The 22,364-nt window shown below is 36.7% G+C and overlaps 1 protein-coding gene across 1 annotated transcript in view; it reads left to right on the forward strand.

The window, feature by feature from the left end:
- ttc13 (tetratricopeptide repeat domain 13) overlaps positions 1-22,364 on the forward strand; it is a 40,732-nt gene that overhangs the window by 1,784 nt on the left and 16,584 nt on the right. The window contains exons 2-13 of the mRNA XM_052098587.1: positions 2,860-2,954; positions 6,649-6,724; positions 6,821-6,891; positions 7,575-7,640; positions 8,114-8,206; positions 13,444-13,560; positions 15,313-15,423; positions 16,144-16,226; positions 16,464-16,605; positions 17,302-17,476; positions 18,218-18,374; positions 18,533-18,663. Of these exons, the coding sequence (XP_051954547.1) occupies positions 2,860-2,954; positions 6,649-6,724; positions 6,821-6,891; positions 7,575-7,640; positions 8,114-8,206; positions 13,444-13,560; positions 15,313-15,423; positions 16,144-16,226; positions 16,464-16,605; positions 17,302-17,476; positions 18,218-18,374; positions 18,533-18,663 (1,317 nt within the window). The remainder of the gene's footprint in view (positions 1-2,859; positions 2,955-6,648; positions 6,725-6,820; positions 6,892-7,574; positions 7,641-8,113; positions 8,207-13,443; positions 13,561-15,312; positions 15,424-16,143; positions 16,227-16,463; positions 16,606-17,301; positions 17,477-18,217; positions 18,375-18,532; positions 18,664-22,364) is intronic.

Raw genomic sequence — 22,364 nt, forward strand, 5'->3', positions numbered from 1 at the left:
TTTCACCAGACTGCTTTATAAACGAGGGTCAGTCAGACTAAAGCTGGTTTTGCTAAGAAGGGGCGGGGTGACCAAAGCTCATTATCATTTAAAGTCATATGCACTGAAACGGCGTGCTGAAAACAGAGCTGTTTTTGAGCAGGTAAAATTAGTGTTTTCTTAAAATACTAATGAGAATTTTTAATAAAAGTATATTACAAAGTTTTCATTTAGACCCTAAAGATTCATATTAACTTGTACAAAAATGGCATTATATGACCCCTTTAAGTAATTGATGCGTTTTTGTTGATATGATCACATGTGGTCAGAGCTAAATACAGGTCTAAACGGGGTCTAAAATGTTTTGTGACCGGATCACAAAAATAAATATGAATGTGGTCAAAAACGCATCACGTTTTAGGTGTAAATGCTAATCAGTCCTGTATGGGTCCCGACAGCAGCGAAGTGTCACCCCTCAACTGTCAATCAACTGCTGCGCTAAAACGAGTTTAAACAGTTAGGAGCAGTTTAAAAAGAAATAACAGTCCGATCGGAAAATTAAGAAAAAAAAAGCGTATATATATATATATTCCCAGTAACAGAGCCAGAGCTGTGTACAAACACCAGTTTTGTTTTTCAGCGCGCACACGCAGAACAAACAGCTAGCGGACCGTGAAGGGATATTTGCAGAATTTGACAAAAAGTGTATTGGATTAAAACAACCAGGTGTAAATAGCGATGTGTCTTTCCTGACCACATGTGATCTTATCACCCTAGACGCATCTTAATACCAGTTGTAAATGGGGTCCCAGTTAACTGTACCAAGTGCCTCAAACAAAACTCTGAATATCTTTCAAAGATATGATGTCACTAACTGGACAACTTTTTGGCAAATCCATTGATTAGTTCTTCCTCAAAAACACTTGTTGTATCAACCCAGTGTCTTGACAACATGACTTATAAACTAATAAACAGTGACGGCATCCTTTACAAAAATGTGCCTTGGTAACCTACCAGTCAGCTCCCCATGTTTTTGGGCACTGGTAAGGGAACTGATCCACTAAACATTGGAACATTTGTGACTCAATCACCTGTGACATGTTAACAAGCTTGCGCATAGAAGTGTAGCTGTTATTAATCAGCACTATCGCTGTATAAATGGACACCATTATTCTTTTTTGTTGAAGATATTCAAAGTACAGTGTTTTTATTACAGATAAATGGCATAAAGAAAGAAAGAAAAATATATTGTTGTGCATTTTAAACCTAATAACAACTCAAATATTTAAAAGATTGTTTCACTTTCATGTAATTATTAATGAAAGACATTACAAACAACATTGCTTTAAAGAGAAAATAAGGCTTGGACTTCATAGTTTTATACCTGTTCTCGTCTTCTAATGACATTAGAGACTTCAGATGACTTGACGACGTTTCCGGTAAGGGAACATAGTGAGCAACGATGCTCACTGGTTTTTACAGTGCATTGTGGGATTTTTTTTTTTAGGGAGCAAAAGATTTGTGAATGAGACAGCCCTGAAAATGTCTGACTCCCTGTTAAGTGTCCTGACTAATGAACTTGGGACCGAATGAGACACACCCTTCCACCAAAATATCATACTTCCAGCTGTTATTACTACAGAAAAACATATCTTGCTTGGTTACTACTGTTATCACAAAATAGAAATGTAACCATACACTATACATATACTATTCAAACAAAATTGGAATGAGGTCCATCTAACCTTTTTTGCTTAAAAATGCTGTCAAATACTGCCCTCAACCCGGTGATGTACAGAAGGGTTTGCAGATTTATCTGCAGTTTTATGAAATGGTCATATGTCTCAATATTGTCATACAAAATGCTTTTTCATCACCTGCATAGTATATTCTTCTTATACTTAAAGAATGGAGATTGTGAATTGGGCCAATGTGTTTGAGCAGTAGTTCTCAACTGCAGCCCAACACAGTACCAAAAGTGTTAACCATACACAAGTAAACAATGATGTCCTCAAAATCAAACAATGAAATGTATTAATAGTATCATGGACTTCCCAGGACCAACAGTATGCAAAATTATAAACATGACATAAGCTGAATTGGAATCCTATTATATACCAGCAGTGTCACTGATTGAACCACAAACACTGGGATAAATATTGTGTTTGTCTGAGGAATATTAAGATGCATTTTGGGTGATCCGATCACATTTGGCCAGACAAGACACTTCGTTGTTTACACCATGTTGCTTAAATGTGTCTCTTGTGACCACTTGTGTTCGGATTTAGAGGGGAGGGTCTCTGATTTCATGATGAATACATTAATCACTCTGTCATTGTGTTATTACTGCATGACATTAAAGTGCAGAAAAGACAAAGAAAGTGCCGAAAAAACCTGTGCACTGTTTCACCCTAATGCATTTAAAAGTTAATCTAAGGACAAACGAAGTATTTCGAGCAGAATTCTTTGTTATTTTAGTGGATTACCTATATTAAAGTAGCTTTAGATAATCGTGCTTCACTTTATTGTCCCTGCATGCTTATTTCAGACACACTGAAGATCAGTGAAGTATTCATGCTTGTGTATGTATGTCTTTTTTTAAATTAGAGATCAGAATTTTTTTTCCTTTTGAAGTTGCTTGTAAACGTCAAAGTTTAAACTCTTGTTATTGCACAGCGGTTGGTTGAGGCGTTGGTTGCGAGGGGTGGTTTTGGTTTTTCATATCCAATCACAAAACATTTTAGAACCCGTTTAGACTTGTATTTAGTGCTGACCACATGTGATCGGATCACAAAATCCACTTATTCAGTTATCCACAGTTATTGTCTAAATTCATCACATTCATTGATTTTTGTTTAATGTTTCTTTTTGGTCCCTCAGAGTCATCTATCCTGCAACTAAAAGATCCAGATTGTGAAGAGGGGAGTAACCTGCCATGCGAGTCCATCTTCTCACTCAATGCAGAGAAAATCCTTGTAAGAGTTACATTCTGTACTATATAGCGTGCAATAGATGGGTTCACTTTCTAACATTAGTTCAGTATCTCACTATGGGATATCGCCTCAGCGTATACGATCCTGGAAGCAGCAGTGACACCACAGCTGTCAGTTGACAGACCAATCTCAGCAGTGATAAGGGATCCCCACCTCCCTAATATAAGACACTGCCAAAGGTTCCTTCATTCTCTTTCTCTTCCCATCGTCAGCAGGGCTCGCAGTGGAGTGGTCGCAAAACTGTTCATAAGATGAGCCGTCAGGTACATTGCAGAACACGATTATTTTTCTGTTAGGATACTTACTGTCAGGGTAAATATTTTTTCTGCTCACTTTTAGATATAAAGCCATAATAGCTTTATACTCTCCGGCACGTTGTGATGCGGTGACAGATCAGCCAGTGTGGTCTCTGTCCCGTTCTGGATTTGCGGAACCTGAACAAACACTTCAGAAGGTGCAAGTTCAAAATGCTCATGCTCTTAATATATTCATCCTAGAGACTGGTTTACACCAGTCGATCTGAAGGAAGCATATTTCCATGTAGGCATTTACCCATTACAAAGAAAATTCCTAAGGTTCACCTATTAGGGTATAACCTTCAAGGTTTTTACGGTGCCTTTCGGACTTTCATTGGCACAGAGTCTTCAGTAAGTGTGTAGAAGCAATGCTAATGCTGCTGAGATTAACAGGTCTCAGAGTGTTTGCATTTCTGAAAGATCTACACTGCACTCCGTCGCGGCAGCAGGCAGAGATAGATACGAGAGTGCTATTTCATTTGGAGAGCTTTGGCATAAAAATAAATGAGGTAAAGAGTCGTCTGGTGCACTCACAGGAAATATATCTGGGTCTCAGACTGAACTCCTATCTGTATCTAGTGTTTCTGTCAGAGAAGCACATCGGATTGATTCGTGGTTGTTTGTCCCTTTTTCAGAGAGGGAACAAAAGTCTCCTTCAGACTTTGTCTACTCCTGTTGGGCCTCGACAGTGTCAGTCATTCCATCGGGACTACTGCGAATGAAAGTGTCAGCACTTGATAGCAGATCAGCACTTGTGTCCCCGCCGTCATCTCAATCGCTGAGTGAGAGTGACTTCAGAGGTGATGTGTGCTCTCCTTCATTGGAGAATCCCTGGTCTCCTTCATGGGGGTAACCCCTTTGAGGGCGGTTTCTCAGAGGAAAGTGGCGATGACAGACACGTCACATTTGGCCTAGGTGTGCAAAGGCAGAATAGTGAATGGGGTTTGGCCCGCATCACTACAAAACACACACAAACTTTCTGGAATTACTGACAGTGTTTCTAGCATTGAAGCACTTTGTACAGTTCCTCTAAGGCCACCAGTCAGATTGGACAATGCGTCTTAGTCAGATTGGACAATATGACAACTGCGGTATACATAAACAGCCAAGGGGACGTATTAACAAAAGCTACAAAGCCTGGCACAAAAGTTGATTGTGTGGCGTGCTTTCTTTCATTGTGGACGACGCACTATCCAGAGATGATGAATACTGGAGCGGATTTCTTGTCCAGGGGGAATCCTCTGTACAGAGAATGGAAACTTAACCCACAGGCATTGAGTCAGCTGTCGGAGAGATATGAGTGAGCTGCCTTATCTCTTCGCAAAACGTTCATTGACCTGTTCTTCTGTCTGGTGAGAGGCGGTGCTCCTATGGGTGTGGATGCTCTAGCTTATCCTTGGCCCCTCGGAGTCTAATCTTTCCAACTCTAAGAATGGTAAGGGAATACGTGGCTGGCGAAGATAATACAACTCCTGTGCTGCCAGCCCTGGCCTCTCCCGCAATACAAGGACTTGCTATCACAATTATGGGGGAAATATTTCACCCCGTCCCAGACCGAGTAGCTCTCTCTGCCTGGCCCATGACAAGATAAATTTAATTGTCACAGGTTTACCCCCAAGGGTGATTTGAAAATATTTAGAGCACGAGGGCTGCCTCAACTCGCTCTGCATACAATTGAAAATGTAGTGTTTGAGCAGTGGTGTGCGCACAGACACATTGTTCCATTTTTATGCTTGGTGATAGACATTTTGTATTTTCTTCAGGAACGTTAACATTAAACATTTAACGCAAAGTTAATGAGCATGCTTTGTCGGTTCATCAGTCTTGTAATTTGTAACATCTTTGCTGTGGATTTGTCAAGAGTGACTCTTAAGACGAATCCAGCCTTTGTGCCTATAGTGACTGACTTGGCTTACAGATAAGCCAAGTCAGTCACTTTAGGCACAAAGGCTGGATTCGTTTAACTGTAAGCCGGGTGACTTGCTGACTTTTCACCCGCTGCCTTTTACCTCGTCAGAGGACAAGCGACCAAATTGTCTGTGTCCAGTTCGTACCCTTCTTGTAAAGGCAGACCCATATCACGACAGCGGCTGTCTCATTGGGTAGTGGAGGCTAATAGGCTATTATATTATATTATATTGATTTGTAATAGTTTGGTTTACGACCTCCAGACGGCTTGAGAGCTTATTCTACCAGAGGCAAGGCTACCTTGTGCATGCTGTTTAGGGGCATTTCAGTCCAGGACATTTGTGCGGCTGCGAGTTGGTCGTCAGCCACACTTTGGTCCAATTTTATAGACTGGACATTATAGAGCTGTTATTAGCCAGTCCTTCGAGTGCATAGTCAATCTGCTGATATTGTTAAAAATAATAAATAAAAACAGCAATAACACATTGAAAGGACAAGTGTGTTCTTGTTTTCTCAGATCCATTGTTTTGGAATATGGTTGGGTCTTGTAGATTGGACACTACAAATTAGTTGACTTGTTTGCTTCAGACAACATACCTGCAATACGGGAGTTGGCTCTATGCCATATTCAGACCATGAGCTCCAAGATGTTAAAGTGATTTCTGTAAAGCCAAAAGTAGTTTGATTTAAACTTCAGTAACACACACACACAAAAATGTGTTTAATCACCAAATTCCAGGTGAATCACAGTGACTCCACCAATCACAGAGGTCACTGCTACAATGGAAATGTAAATAAAATCTTTATTTGAGTGATGCTGAAAAGTCGTCTTGTGTTTTGAGTGAAGCTGTACAGCGATTGCGGGTTATTTGTGAATAAAACGGACTCACGTGAACTGTGGAAACCGGATTCCTGCTTCCTCCTTTATCTGCCCAACCTGAACCTTTGTTACAGTTTTGTATTTAGATAATCAGTGACTGGAATAGTCAATAGTTTAACATTTTACCATTTGTTTTATTCAATTAGATAATTTGCAGTGCTTCTTGGGATTAGTAGTTCCATCAACAACAAGAAAAACTGTAGTTTGTAATCTTATGATCTCAGAGATTGTTGTTTTTGTTCAAAGCTTAGAATTTTTTTTGAAGAATCTTTAAAAATCCCTATGGAGAAACTAAATGGTAAAAATACCTTGTAATACTTAAAAAATAATTGAAAAATTCTGACAAATTTGGTGTTACCTGTTGTGCTATAAACACCTGCACACTTGAGCTTTTGTTATGTTAAACAGACAGGTTACATCAACATTAGTGTCTAGCCAAAACCAAAACACATCCCCTCCAGGACATCAAAATATAGTTAAAAGATGTTTGTATCATCCTCTGTTATTATGGATCTCCCTTCATTGGTTTGGAAAACTAGGATTTCCTGACATGTATTTTTTTTTTCTCTCTCCCCTCCCTCTGGCACAACAGAATCAGGCAAAGTTATTTGTTGAACAGCGTCGTTTTCCATTTGCTGTGGAAAACCAAAATACCAATGAAGAACTTGGTAAGTGACATTTGTGTTTTTGACTGTCTGATCTTGGTCAGTGTGTCTTGTCCACATGTCTTGTAACCTGCTAATGCTTGACTATTTTTATTTCAGCCATAGGATATGTTCTCATTGGAAATAGCCTCTATGATGAAGCTATCAAACACTTCTCCTTGCTGCTACAGGTCAGATTGATTGTGATTTAACAGAAAACATATATTTGTTTTTATTTTAAAAATTTATATTTTATGCTAAATAAATGTTTTATTGAAGGCAAAATAGACAGTCTTTTCTTTAATAAAAGCAATGGTTCACCCAAAATGAATTCATGAATGAATAATTTTTTTCTCATACTTGTATTGTTTCAAACCCATATGCTCTTATTATTTGTCATTTATGTGTCATATTAAACAACAACAATGATTTCTAAATGACATTGTTGTGAGTTTCTGTGGTAAATATTAATCTTAGTATTATTGTGAAAGATAAATGACCTAAATGAAGAAAAAAATACAATGGAGTGTATTTTTAAACTTCATTCTAAAAACTCTAATATTTAAAAGATGGTTTTCATGCATATTATACTGTAGATGAAAGATGTTACAAACAAAATGTCCTCTAAAAAGAAAATAAGGATTTGGCTTAATAACCTTGTGCTCGTCTTCCAACAACTTGAAAAGACCTCAGAAGACCTGACAACATTTCCGGTTAGGGAACATAACGAGCAACATTGCTCCTTGTTTTTTTTATGGAAAGAAAAACAGCATACAGGGTTGGAATGACATGAGGATGAGTAAATAATGACAGAATAAAGTTAATAGTGGCCAAAGTTTTAAGCACCCTTATAAAGACTGTCCTTTCCCTCCAGGGAGATCATGAGCTGGTCAGTGCCATCTATGGTCGGGGAATAGCGTACGGCAAAAAAAGTCTACAGGCAAGTCATTATAATGTGCTTTATGTGTGTTTACCTGCTACGAGTAAACAATTTTGATTCTTTACTGGAAAGCAGTGGTCAGCAATAGACAGATCTGATTTAAAAAGTTTCTTGAGAAAATGTGAGTGGTGCTTGGCTTGATATTCTGATGTCTAGAATCTAGATCATTGTTCAATTAGTCTTTGGGATTTTCTTCACCCATATTATTGTCCACTAGGTGAAAAGTATAAGTCTGATCAATGGAAAAGTAAAAGCACTTTTTTTCCATAGTACAAATGGTGTGGGCTGTGTTATATACTGGATTTTAATACTTTGGGTTAGGGTTTTGTTGAAATCCCTAACACTCAGTATGAACAATAGTAATAGTGATGCTTGCCTCAACAAACACTGTTAAATATATGAACACTGCTAATGGATGGTAGAATTTAGATGGATATACAAATTAAGGTGATTCTCTTTCTGTATCTCCAAAGGACATTAAAAATGCAGACTTGGCTCTGTATGAGTTGAGTCGAGTCATCATTTTGGAGCCCAACCGACCAGAGGTGTATGAACAGAGAGCAGAAGTAAGTTTGTCTCCTCAGACAAAAGCCTTTGATCAACATGACAAACAGACCTTTTATTTCGAAAGAAGGAAACAAAGACTCATCGAGTACATTTAAACGCACACCAATACGCTGATAACGACCAAAAATCAGCTTATTTAAAAAATTAGACAACACATTATTTAGACAACGCAGCACACAAGAAAACCGCATTTGGATGAGATTAAAAATTATCCTTTGCTTTTGTTAAAAATGTTAAATGTTAAAACGCAAACGGTCATGTGCACAACACTCACGTGGGTAAACCAGTAAAAACGCGGGTAAAGGTGCAACCCTATTAAAAAAAGAATAAACATTTTGCAGATTCTTTAGGGCTAGGATATGTAAACTTGACAATGACAGATCTGTCACTAGATTATGTTTGACTTTCTTACTCTGAGAGAACACTGTCAAATTTACTATTTAACTAAACTTAAGATGAAATGAAGGGCCATTGGATATTTGAGTAAACCTGTTGTAAAAGCCGATAAATGGCCAAGAGTTAGTCCAATGATTATTAAATTAAATGATTAAAATTTGGTGTGTTTTGTCATATTACTGTTGCTGCCATTGTATGAAATCAACAAGTCAATTGAGGCCAAAAAGAACAGTGATTTTTATGGGAGTAAATATTTGCCTGACAATGAATCTGAAATTTGGTCACGATCTGATCTGATTAGATTATTTTAGAAAGATTCTTGATTATTAAAAAAAATATACGAGACAGACAATATTTTTTTCTTTTTTAATGTAGTCATTATTATTAGTATGTGCCATTAGTTTGGATTGGTTAAGTGCTCGCAGAACAGATGTGTTTTCAGCTGGATCTTGATTTTACTATGTTAAAAGGGTTTTAGGCAATCCATGCAACATCATGCTTAGCAACATCCTTTAACTATGGTAAAATCACTTATGTGTGTCCACTTTTATATATGTAAGCTGTATATTCAGAGGGGCAATTGCTCCCGCAGCTGAGCCTGGTTGCTCCCAAGTTTTATTTTTTACTCTCCATCTTATGGAATTTTGAGTTCCTTGCCACAGTTGCCTTTGGCTTACTCTCCTGGGGACTAAAGACAAATAATTTTAATGCATTCTTTTCAATTACCCTTTTTTTTCTTCTGATTAACAATTTTTATTGATTCACACAATTGACACAGAAAAGCAAAACTGTGCTTTTATAAAAATTCACAGAATCAACATTTAACCCCCTTTATTCCCTTTCCCCTGACCCTCAACAAATATCCCTGTGGTCACACTTGAGCATACACACAAAAAAAAAAGAAAATATATATTTAAAAAATGTATAAGAAATTAACACATTTAAAACTACACTTCTCTCTCCACTGCCCCTCCTCGAGAGCCCTCCAAAAAGGCCAAATAGCTGCCCCATTTATTTATTAAATTAATCTAAGTTGCCTAGCCTTCTACGTGACATTTCCTAGTATGCCGCTACCCTGCCCATCTCTGCACCATGATGCTATGATATTTGCCGATAATAACACTGGCTAGGACCCAATTGTTTGGGTGAAAAGCCATTACCAGGAAGTACGCTGTCAGAGCCAAAGCTTTGGATTTCGACCAATTAACTGTGTTAAAGTATCCTGATAACTTAGCAAAGCAATTCATAATTTTTGTGGAGGCAAGGCATAGATCTAGTGGGGTCGGAGATTAATAATAAAATATCTTCTGCGTATCTGCATAAAATATCTCCATACTTCCCGCCATCACCCCTGGAAAATCATCCTCCTTTCTTATTGTGGCTGTTAATGTTTCCAGGTTAAGAACGAAGTTTGTGGGGAATAATGGCGAAAGAGGGCAACCCTGCCGGTTGCCCCTATCCAGAGTAAAATTATCTGAAATTAATCCATTTGTTTGTACTGCTGCTACCGTGTGTCTATAAAGTAATATAATCCATCCAATAAAAGTATTTCCAAACCCATACATTTCCAAAATCTTGAAAAGATAATCCCATTCTACCATATCAAATGCCCTTTTAGCATTAAGTGAGATGGCAGCGACCAGAGTCTGATCATTCGCCACTGACCACATGATATTGATGAAACGCTGAATGTTATCAGAAGAGCTACGGCCCGAATAAACTCCACCTGATCTATATGTATAAGAGATGTCGTAACTTTACTTAATTGTTTAGCCAGAATGTTTGACAATATTTTAATGTCTAGCTGGATCAGGGAAATTGGACGGTAACTCTTACACTCGCTTGGATCTTTGTCCTTTTTAAGAATCAGCCTATTGCAAGCTTGTGTCATGGTTGGCGGAAGTTTTTCATTTTAGAATCATTTATTCTGCTGCTTCTTTAAATTAAAGTTAAATGCAGAGCCTAGGGAACAAAAGTAAAATGTTTATGCTTTTGAATATTATGAAAATATTATTTTAGTAATAACTTTGTCGAATATAAAAATACAATTCTGCTGGTACCTGACTTTTCCTAAAAGTGTCTGTATTTTCTTTTATAATGTTTTTATATAAATAACACAAAAAACAAAGAAAATAATTACTTCCAGGCATGGTCATATTGACCACACATGACTTCTAATGTTAATCTTTCCAGCGGTTGACGGTTGCTTAGCAACTGTCAATAACCTAGTTTCCATCCATTTTTCACGCTATTTTGTTTTCGACAAAGTGAAAATGCGTAAAACAAATTGAGCAAAATTTTACATCTTCTGTCTGTTTCTATTCAAATGGCCTTTTATTGATAAACATTGTGTGCGTGAAGACGTCATGCCTAAAAAATCACTGTGGCATACGTTTTGGTTATCGCAACAGAAATCTGCACTTGAAAAAAAAAAAACAGAAAAAACAAGATGTTTCCTTACAGAAATGTGTTTATAGCTAATTTGCCTCACAGATGTCCCTAATTTTTTCCCTCAGAATTCTTGTTAAAATGGGGAGATTATTGAGACAATTCATTGAAATTAACCAGCTTACTGTAATTTTAATGTATCAAATAAATGCAATCAGAAGCAGTTGCCCTTCTGATAGGACCGTAATATTGGTCCTGATGTTGCACCTATCGCAGGTTAGTATAGGTGTAGTGTAGGGTAGTGGGGTAAACTTTCAGTCTTAGTATAAGGATCATCCATCGATGTGTATATGATGTGTGCACAGCTATTAAAGAAAAACTGATACGGTGTAATATCAGGATGTACATATGATACATTTCTGATATTTCATTTCATTTCATTTATTTATGTATTCTCTTTTCATGGTAATGCAACACGAAATGCCACAACAGCAATTTAACAAATCCAACAAACACAACAAAAGTACATTCCATGACAAAAAGAACAGGAGAAAAAAAAATCTTATAAACTCCTACCCCATTCTTATAATAAAATTTTGTACAAATTAGATGACCTCACCGACATGACAAAAGATAACAACAACAAAAAATAACAAAATAGCCCAGACCAGATAGTCTACTTTCAATTTTAACAATTTTCCTTTTTTTTGTTTTATTTATTTTTTATTATTAATTCTGCTTACACAACACTAAACAAACAAACAAAAACAACAATGATGGAATGATGACAACGAGACCATTGTTGTTGTAATTTTATCAATTTTCACAATCATATTTATATAAATTAAGTATCTTCTGTTTATACTTGTATTTAAATTGTAGAATGTTTGAACAACATTTTAGATCATTTTCTAGAAAATTCCATCTTTTCACACCAGAAACTGAAACACACATTTGTTTGAGGGTATTTCCAGCAAAAGGTTGTTTAAAGTCCTTATTTCTTCTGCTTGTCCCACTATTTACAGTAAAAAGAGTTTGCAGTCCATGCGGTAACAAGCAGTATTTTGCTTTATGAACAACTAATAAAGTAAAGCAACCAAATCCTTCAGTTTGAGTAGTCCTGACTCCAGAAACAGTCCTGTATAGTCCTGTCATATTCAATAGACTTTTTTGAACAATCATCTAATATAAAGCATCACATCACAACTGCATTATGTCCTGCATATTTCTCAGTCAACTTTTAATGATCAACTGAACTTCGTCATCTAAAATAAATTTTAGCGTCATAATGCAATTTACATTTTCCGAAGAAGCAAATGCGATCCGAGGTAAAGAGTGTTAGATGTAAAATATTTAAACTTTTTGAAATGTTCAAAAGCTCGTTTTCTGAAAGTGAACTACGCATTGGACAAATAGTTCTGATAGTAGAATAAATCTTATGGACTGATAAAAATGTATAGTCCCTACCAAATGGGTTCAAAAGTCATCATGGGAAGCGTCAGTGTTATTCTAGGGGGGCTTGCACACTTTTGCTTCACTATGATGAAGGACTGAGTCCATCAAAAGATTAAAGTCTCCTCCCAATATTATATCATGAGGGGTGCCAGCAGCTTGCAACATCCCTTCAAGATCTATAAAAAAGCCCTGATCATCAACGTTAGGTGCATAAATATTAGCCAAAATAAGACATTGTCCCTGAATTACAGGTAATCAGTCTGTTTCTCGGCATCCCCCACTCATGTAACCACATCAGTGAACTTCGCCTCATGGCGATATATCACAGCAAGGTCCTCCAAGTCAGCAACGACCTTCGTCAGCATTGCTTCCTAGGCCTGTGGCCTGCTCGGGGGCATCAGCTTGAGCACTTAAGTGTCTTTTAATGTCTCCAGAGCCCGAGGATTGTGAATTTTTTTACATATTGTCCTTCTAGAACAGTTATGGAACGGAGTGTATCGAATCTCACTGGTTTATGTCCTAAAAATTATTAAAACCGGCAAAGTGTGCAGAGCTCGCCATTCATATGTCCGATCCTCGCATGGTGTCACGTGACCCCCTTCAATGACGCTTTTTAATGAAACTGCTCAATGATTACTCTTAAGGCATTAAAGACATTACAGCATAATGTTCTGTTAAGCTACTTTGAAATAGTGTAATGTTAAAAGTGTTAAACAAATAAAAATGGCTTTTTTATTGCTTTAATCGTAATTGTTGATTATTTCCTGCAATATTAATTGCGATTAATAAAAAAACATATTCTGGGGCAACTGCATGCCATATTCTTTTTGTAGGCTACACATCCAAAACATGTTGAGAACTGTGCTCCTGAATTAATGTAATTGATTAGTTCAATTAATTGTGGCAGCTGTTAATTTAGATTTATTCAATGAATTGTGCATCCCTAATGTGGTTTATTATTAATGATGAAGATGTGAGTGATGTTATTGGATTTCAGATTCTGTCTCCTCTGGGCCGCATCGGTGAAGCTTTGTCTGATCTAACTAAAGCCATTCAGCTACAGCCTTCAGCTCGACTTTACAGACACAGGGGGACACTGCTCTTTATATCAGAGGTACACACACATACACACCGCAGTGGTCTTGTCTGTTATTCTGCATTTTGATTTGGCTCTAATAGATAAGTGTTATTGTAACATATAGATAGATGTATTACGTCCTAGTTTTAGAGTAGACGTATGTCCTTTAGGTAGCACTAGATCTGTCTTGGGGTGGGTACAAAGTCCAACAACTTTAGATCACATTTGTCGGCTTTAGGACATGTAAAATATATTATTTACATGATTATGTAAATAAACAGTAATTATGACTCATGCATGATAAATACCTCAACTAATCTATTAACTATAATAGAACTATTATATTTTATGCAAAAAGAGAGAAGGGAAAAGTAAGCCATACGTTACTTGTTATTGCGCAATTATATACTTCCAATTAAATGTATTTTCTACATAGTCCACTTAAAGTGTCACTGAATAGTTTCTTGCACCAAAGACATTGGGCTCTATATTTGTGACTGTGCTAGGCCCATACTCTAGGCTACGCGCAATGATCATGTGTTGTGTCTTTTCTAATTTTCTGAGATCGCGAATTCTAAGCAATTTTCATGCCAGCACAAGTGAGCGTGGGTGGGAGTTTTTGCATCTGTGCGCAAACTGTGGGTGCATTGAATGTTAATAAAGTGGCGCAAATTGCTATTTTCCTGAGAAATAGGGCATTGCACTAAGAAGTCAGAGAACCGCATCTATTTTTGGCGCAAAGTCGAGAGCAAACATGTAGTTTTTCACTGCCATACACCATAGCAATGGATAAATGGCAGACAAATTGGGAGAAATTTCACAGCAGCACAAAAAATAAAATGACAAGCACCACATTTTCCATGCATATATACTGTATATCATAGAAATATACCTGACATTCAACAAGGATATAGGATAAAGAACACAAGACACAAATGTTCCATATTTAAATTCTTCTAATGCACTGCATACAGCCCATTTACACTACCACATTCTTATGAATAGGCTGTCTTAATTTATGTTGATGTTTTTTGACAATGATTTCGCCAAACCAATTGCCCCTAGATTTAGTGCATGCTTGCACAAAAATATAAAAACTTCATGGCCATGCCCATTGACTTTGCTCATATGATGTATCGCATAGCTCTGTGCTTAAGACTTAGCAGTTTTTAAACAGGGCAGAAAATGTATAACTTTACCATTTTTCCTATTCCACCCACTGTCTGACCCTTACTGTACACATAAAATTACACTCAACAATGCCTAAACTGTTTATTTTTATTTAACTTGTGTGGTTAAAGCTCAATTTATTTTATATTATCAATAGATTCAACATGTCAACTTTTATAATGTTAACTGAAAATGGTGGAAATTTTGTGGTGCTGAAAAATATTTTCTACGTATCGGTATATAAATGAATGGGCATAAATAATTAGTCAAAATGAATTTTATGATGTAATTGTTTGTCTTGTTGCTTGTGTTGGACTAATGAAATCCTCCATTTGTTTGACTGTTGAATTTCTTTGAATTGCAATTCAGTAAATTCCTCCTCATTCCAATTCAACCTACTGTAGGGTGTGAATTGTATGAATTTTGCCATTACATCAGCAGATAATCATTTATGTGCTAATGTTTGATATGTTTTTAAATATGGTTTGTATGGTGTTCATTATTATTAATTAATATAGTCACTTAATAATAAAATATATTATGATTGTAGTATTAAATGCTTATTAATCAGTCATGTTTACAGATAAACCATATTTCTCTTGTCTCATTGTCATTCAGGATTATATGGCAGCTATGGAGGATTTTCAGCAGTCTCTGGAGCTGAAGAAAAATCAACCAATCGCTATGCTTTATAAAGGCCTGACCTTCTTCCACAGAGGCCTCCTTAAGGTAAACCAAATCTTCATACCATCACAAAACTACATTTACTATTGCATAATTCAGAACCGCTGACTGATAAACCTTATGGAGTTTACATTTACGTAAGAACTGCTCTGTTTAGGAGTTTGGCAAATTTAACACTGGACTGCAAAGCAATGGTTCGCAACTGACTTTGCTTCAGTCCACAGATTTTGCATTGGACATTAAGTGGTGTCCGAAATGGTACCAGAATTTATTATTGTACAAAACAAAACAAAAATATTACCAATTGAAAAGTATTAATTGGTTTATTATTGGTTGCTAAATGTTATTTGAATTTCAATGGATTTGTGCTTTCGGCAGCCAATAATTAAATGCACAAAACACATTGCTGCAAGTGAACTCCTATTTAAGTTGGTCGTATTTTCTTTTACCTTGTATAGTTGGAAAATGTCAAACAGACAAAATACAGTTTTAAAATACATTATTTTGATTGGATTCTCGGCTTTTGACACCAACAAAAAATAGGGGAAGCATTTTTATTAGCCCATTATATTGCTATTCTAACTATGCACAACAATATGATTTGTTGTATTTAATTTTTTAGTATTCAGTTAGAATTGTTTTTCTCCATTCTGCTTATGTCCCTATCAGAACAGACCAGCAACCCACCAGTTGAGAACCACTACTTTGCAGTTTATTAATGTAACTCGGTTCAACTGATTTTATAATGCTGTTTTGTGCATGCAGGAGGCTATAGAGGTGTTTAAAGAAGCTCTTAAATTTAATTCAGACTTCATAGATGCATATAAGAGTTTGGGCCAGGCTTACAGGTGAGACACTGACAACTCACACATGATACTACAGTCAGTCATTTGTAATGTTCATGTTGAAGCAATATACTGTGTGTGTGTGTTCCTGTAGCTTAACTGGTATAGCACAGCACTAGCAACTGAAGTCATGGGTTTAAATCCCAGGGAAAGCACATTCTGATTAAACGTATATGTTGAATGCATTGTAAGTCACTTTGGATAAAACCGTCTTCCAAATGCATAAATACGTTTGTCTAGGGAGCTGGGTGATTTTGAGAATGCTATGGAGAGCTTCCAGAAAGCTCTGATACTGGATCAGAACCACATTCAGTCCCTCCAGCTCAGAGGAATGATGCTGTACCATCACGGCAGCCTGCAGGAGGCCATTGGCAACTTTAAGGTGATTCAAGCATATATCTGTCTGCCACGATCACTATTGAATTTCCCTGACAACATGAAATTTAAAATTCATCCTAGTTACTTTCTTAAAGATATAGTTCACCCAAAAATGAAAATTCAAAGTCATAATTTACTCGCCCTCATGTTGTTCTAAACCAGTATGCCATTCTTCCCTGGAACACAAAAGGAAATGTTACACAGCTAGCCTCAGTCACCATTCACTTTTATTGCATCTTTTTCTCATACAACGAAAATGAGTGATGATTGAGGCTAACATTATTCCTAACATCACCTTTTGGTATCCCCAGAAGATAGAAAATCATACAAATTTGGAACAACAATTGATGGCAGAATTTTATATTTAATATGTAGTTGGAACCAATTAATGGTGGGTGATTTAGTCTGTTTTGGTGTACAGATCATCAAAATATAGATTAGAGCTGCAGTTACTTCTGCATACTTCTTTATTTATATAATTTATATCTCTTTAGTTATATATTTGCTGACTCTTTATTGGAGCTTTGCTTGGATGACATGTGTAGAGTAGTGCATCTCCAAAGTACCTCTTTAAAACATCAATAACATTTAATGACAGGATGTGCTTTGATCGCACATTTGAATTTGGTTCATGAACTTTGAGTGCTGAGGTTGTATTTTGAGTAGTTTGTTTTCATGTCATTTTTATCATGTGTTTCAGAGATGTCTGCAGCTGGAGCCTTATAATGAAGTGTGCCAGTACATGAAGGGACTCAGTCATGTGGCCATGGGGCAGTTTTATGAGGGCATCAAAGCTCAGACCAAAGTCCTACTGAATGACCCTCTCCTGGGGCAAAAGGCCAGCTCTGAGTATCTCAAAGTCAAATACCTCAGAGGTGAGACATCAGAGCTTGATTTCTTAGGATATTTAGCATATCAGTAGTACATGCACATTAAAATATGAATACAAATGGAGTGTAATTATATTTGAAATGATGCTGAACACACCTAAGCATTGTACTTGCATGGACAAATGTATCCATGCCTGGACATAGATTAGTGATCCTAATTTGTAGAATTTTAACAACTGAATGAAAAATTAATGCAGAATACAGTATTATATAGTAATTATTTGAAATGTTTAAATTCTGTTATCGATGCATTGAATATTCAGTTTTTAAATTCTGCAATCGATGCATTGAATATACAGTTTTTTTAAAATCTGTAATCAATACATTGAATATTCTATTTGTTTTTGCATTTGATGCATTGAAGATTCCATTTTTATATTCCACAATCAATACACTAAATATACAATATTTAATAGTCAATGCATTGAATATTTAATTTTTAAAAGGCCAATCAATGCATTGAATATTCCATTTTTAAATTCTGCAATCGATGCATTGATTTATCATTTTAACAATCATTTTTACATCCCTGTAATGTAAAAGTGTTTATTAATGGTAAAAAATATATCTTTAAAGCACTAAAAATCTTTTACTCTATAATTTAATTTAGTAATTAAAGGTAATTTTTTATACATTTGAAAAAACCTAATGCAAGATAGTCATTTAGCATTACAACTAATTCATTGTTTTTCTTTCTCTGACTTCTCTTTTTTTAATTTGTGATAGAGTACTCCCGTTATTTGCACTCTCATTTGGATGTACCTGTTGCTGAATATAATGTTGATCAAGATTTACCGGGAAACTTTAAGAACCACTGGGCTAAAAACCTTCCCTTCCTCATAGAGGACTATGAAGAGCAGCCCGGACTTCAGCCTCATATTAAGTGAGTTTACAAGCAAAATGAGGCCTAGACAGCATTTCTTGCCTTTATAGGCATAACGTTTTTGTTGCTTCTGTATTTGTGAAAAAAAAATATGTCAGTATATCTTGGCATGTTTTAACATTTCATTCTCTTTTTTTTTTTCTCTATGACATTTTTAGAGACGTTCTACCTCAGAATTTTGAAAGCTACTCTGCAGATGTTCAAAAGCTCATCTGTACAGCAGATCATCTTGGCACGCTAATGCAATACGACACATTAGGCTTCTTACCAAACCTCAGAATAAACAGAGGTCAGAACTCTTTAAAATCTTAAATCATATCCCTCATGATTCTTTTGTAGCATTTATTGTAGTTTCGCTTAGGTGGATATTTGATTATCAAATTAAGATCAGACCCACATTCAACCATTGTTTCGCATAGAGCAACACGCAGACATCATTTATTTTCAAGTAATATTAGGTTGGGTTAATCTGGAAAAGGAATTCAGTTTGAGCACAAAGTGGTATATACAGGTGTGCTCAAGGAGATTTCATTTTCTTGCAACCAAGGGTCTCTTAACTTTGAATATTTTTGAAAGAATATTTTTTTAAAGGATTGGCTTCCCATTGAAAAATGGAACGCTGGCGTTTGGCTGCCACTCCTTTTACTGTTTATTTTTTCTTTATTTTTATTTGAATGGCAGCGCAGGTTTTACATTTTGCACGTATTTTAATAATTCCTTGTTGCGATATGGGATCACTACTTAAACTCGGACTGCTTTTCTTACCTGTGAGTTTTACCTGTTGTCACCTTGCCCAGAATTTATGTCTCTTTGTATTTACTGTGGGTGAGAATTCACAGAGTATTCCCCTTTGGGATTATACCCCGTCTTCCTCCGAGTCTCTGAGTCTGGTGAAAACAGCATTGCTTAATGCATGCTCTTTGAACAACAAGGCTCTGCTTATATCGGATATTATCAAAGAAAAAAGAAAAACTGGACTACTTGTGCATAACTAAAACCTGGCACAAACAAAATTATAGTGGTCTTTTTAATAAAACTACTCCTTCTGGGTACAGGTTGTTCGATCTCTTTTGTCTCAATGGTAGAAGTGGGCGTATCATTTTGATATATATATATATATATATATATATATATATATATATATATATAAAACCTGTTGTACAACATAAGCCTTATGTCTGTGCCATTGTTTTCTTTTTTTTTAATAACTTGTTCTAAGTGTCTCTGTACCTTATGCTACCCACATTGTTAGTTTAAAATCCTCAAGTCAAATGAAGCCACCTTGACTGAATTTTCTGATCCATGTCAGTGTTGTCCAAGTTCAAGACAGTTATTATTTTGGGGGACTTAAGTGCGCACATTGACTACAACAAATCTTTACTGGAGTGTTTTTACACACAGTTTGTTGATTCTCCTACAAAGGACACTTTTTAGATACGGTCATTGCAAATTATGCTTTTATGTCTTTGTTCTTCCCTTGATTTACGTCTTTCTTACCATTTAACCACCCTTTTCTGGAAATACCATGCTGTACTATTTTCTCCTCACTTTCCTCCCGTACTGTAAATTTTCACAAGTGTTAATTTATTGATCGACCTGAATTTACAAAATTAGTTGTTTTCTTTCTTTCTTGTTTCTCCTCCACTGATCCCCTAGACTAGAGCAGGGCTACTCAACTTTGGAAAGCTTGAGGGCAGCAGAGACAGGATTGTGTCTAGGCGCAGATCTGGGGAAGGCTACAACAAAATTTTGTCTACATTTTAGGTTCCCAAGAGCACAGTGGCCTCCATAATTCTTTAATGGAACAAGTTTTGAACAACCAGGACTCTTCCTAGAGCTGGCCACCCAGCTAAACTGAGCAATAGGGGGAGAAGGGCCTTGGTAAGAGAAGTGACCAAGAACCTTCTAAAAGGATTATGATCCTAAGCACACTGCTAAGACAATGTAAAAGTGGCTTAGGGACAACTCTGTGAATGTCCTTGAGTGGCCCAGCCAGAGCCCAGACTTGAACCCAATCAAACATCTCTGGAGAGACCTGAAAATGGCTGTCCACTGATAGTCCCCATCCAACATGACAGAGCTTGAGAGGATCTGCAGAGAAGAATGGCAGAAATCAATACTTGCTGAGCTACCCAGGCCCCGAAATTTCACATGTCAGGCATAGATCAAATAGAGTCGTAGATGAATAATAAAATGTAATCTGCAAAAAGCAATAGCACCCCTCCCACCGTCACCTCTGGAAAATCATCTTCCTTTCTTATCGCGACTGCTAATGGTTCTAGGGCAAGACAGATCAATGTTAGTGCCCCTATCCAGAGTAAAATAATCTAAAATAAAAAAATCCTTTGTTTGTACCGCCGCTACCGAGTGTCTATAAAGTAACCTAATCCATCCAATAAATGTACTCAAACCCATACATATCCAAAATCTTACAAAGATAATCCCATTCTACCATATCAAAAGCCTTTTCTGTGTCAAGTGAGATGGCAGCGACTGGAGTCTGATCATTTGCCACTGACCACATTATTGATATTGATGAAATGCCTAATGTTATCAGAAGAGCTGTGGCCCCGAATAAACCCCACCTGATCTATATGTATAAGAGAGATGTCATTACTTAAGCTATTAGCCAAAATTTCTGAAAATATTTTTACGTCTAGCTGGATTCGGATCGGGATCCATCATGGTTGGCGGAAGCTTTCCATTCTTTAATGATTCCGTTTAACTTCTAACAAAAATGGGAGCCAGTTCTGTAGCATAAGATCTAAAAAAAACTCAGCGGCAAAGCCATCTGGAACTGGAGCCTTGCCTGTAGTCACACAAACTAATTAGTTGTAGTCACACAACTAATATCTTCATCAGTAGACAAAGACGTGGAACTATAGAGATCAAGATCTCAAATCAATGGCCTAGGTAAAAATTTCACCACTAGCAGATTACACTTAGGGAATGGTAGAAAAAGACTCTCTCTGCTTTATATATCTAGCCAAAAGATTCCCTACTTTGTCCCCTGACCCAAAGTATGACTGTCTTGCTGAATAACAAAAACTCACATCAGACGGCATTCTGTATTTCAGCTCTGCCTTGCACTTTTAATGTTCCTTTTTTTATCATTCCATTTAATATACCTGTACATTTTTATCTAGGTGGACTGATACAAATGTTTGCATCTTGCTTCCCTGAAATTGTGAATTTTAGGTCATGTCCACACAAACACATTTTTGTTTGAAAGTGCATTTATTTGACTATATTTACTCCTCTCATCCACAGTTATCCTCCACCAAAAACAGAGACTTTCAAAAACACACTCTAAAACTCTATATTTTGGAAAACAACACGGTTAGGAAACTGAAAACTTGGCTTTCAAGCCAAAGTGTCAAAGTGTCCACATGGCTTGGGACTGCAGGCCCTATTTGGGCTTGGTTATATCAAGTGCAATATAATTCTGAGGTTTTTCTCCGGTTATTCCACCATCTGTGTCTTATTACATAGTCCATTCCCTCAAGCACCAGCGATATAAATAAAGACCGCACATTCATAAGAAGTTGGAAGTGTAAATGAAATGTATGCAATAAATTAAAAGAATTGAAAATGACATTCTTTTGTGCATTAACTGCGTCCTTGATGAATGTCATGCATGAATGTGGCATGCTCCTTTTAGTCTCATGGAAAATGTGATTCTCATTTGAAAAGTCTTGGCACAATGAACTATTTCTCAGGAAAATAACAAATTGCGCTTTGCGCCACTTCACCGTTTGCATGCGTTCATCCACAGATTGCGCAAACACTTCCCACTTGCACTTTACATTTACATTTATGCATTTGGCAGATGCTTTTATCCAAAGCGACTTACAGAGCCCTTATTACAGGGACAATCCCCTGGAGCAACTTGGAGTTAAGTGCCTTGCTCAAGGACACAATGGTGGTGACTGTGGGGCTCGAACCGGCATCCTTCTGATTACCAGATTACCAGTTATGTGCTTAGACCAC

The sequence above is a fragment of the Xyrauchen texanus genome, chromosome 30 (genome assembly GCF_025860055.1).
Source record: "Xyrauchen texanus isolate HMW12.3.18 chromosome 30, RBS_HiC_50CHRs, whole genome shotgun sequence".
Lineage (NCBI taxonomy): Eukaryota > Metazoa > Chordata > Actinopteri > Cypriniformes > Catostomidae > Xyrauchen > Xyrauchen texanus.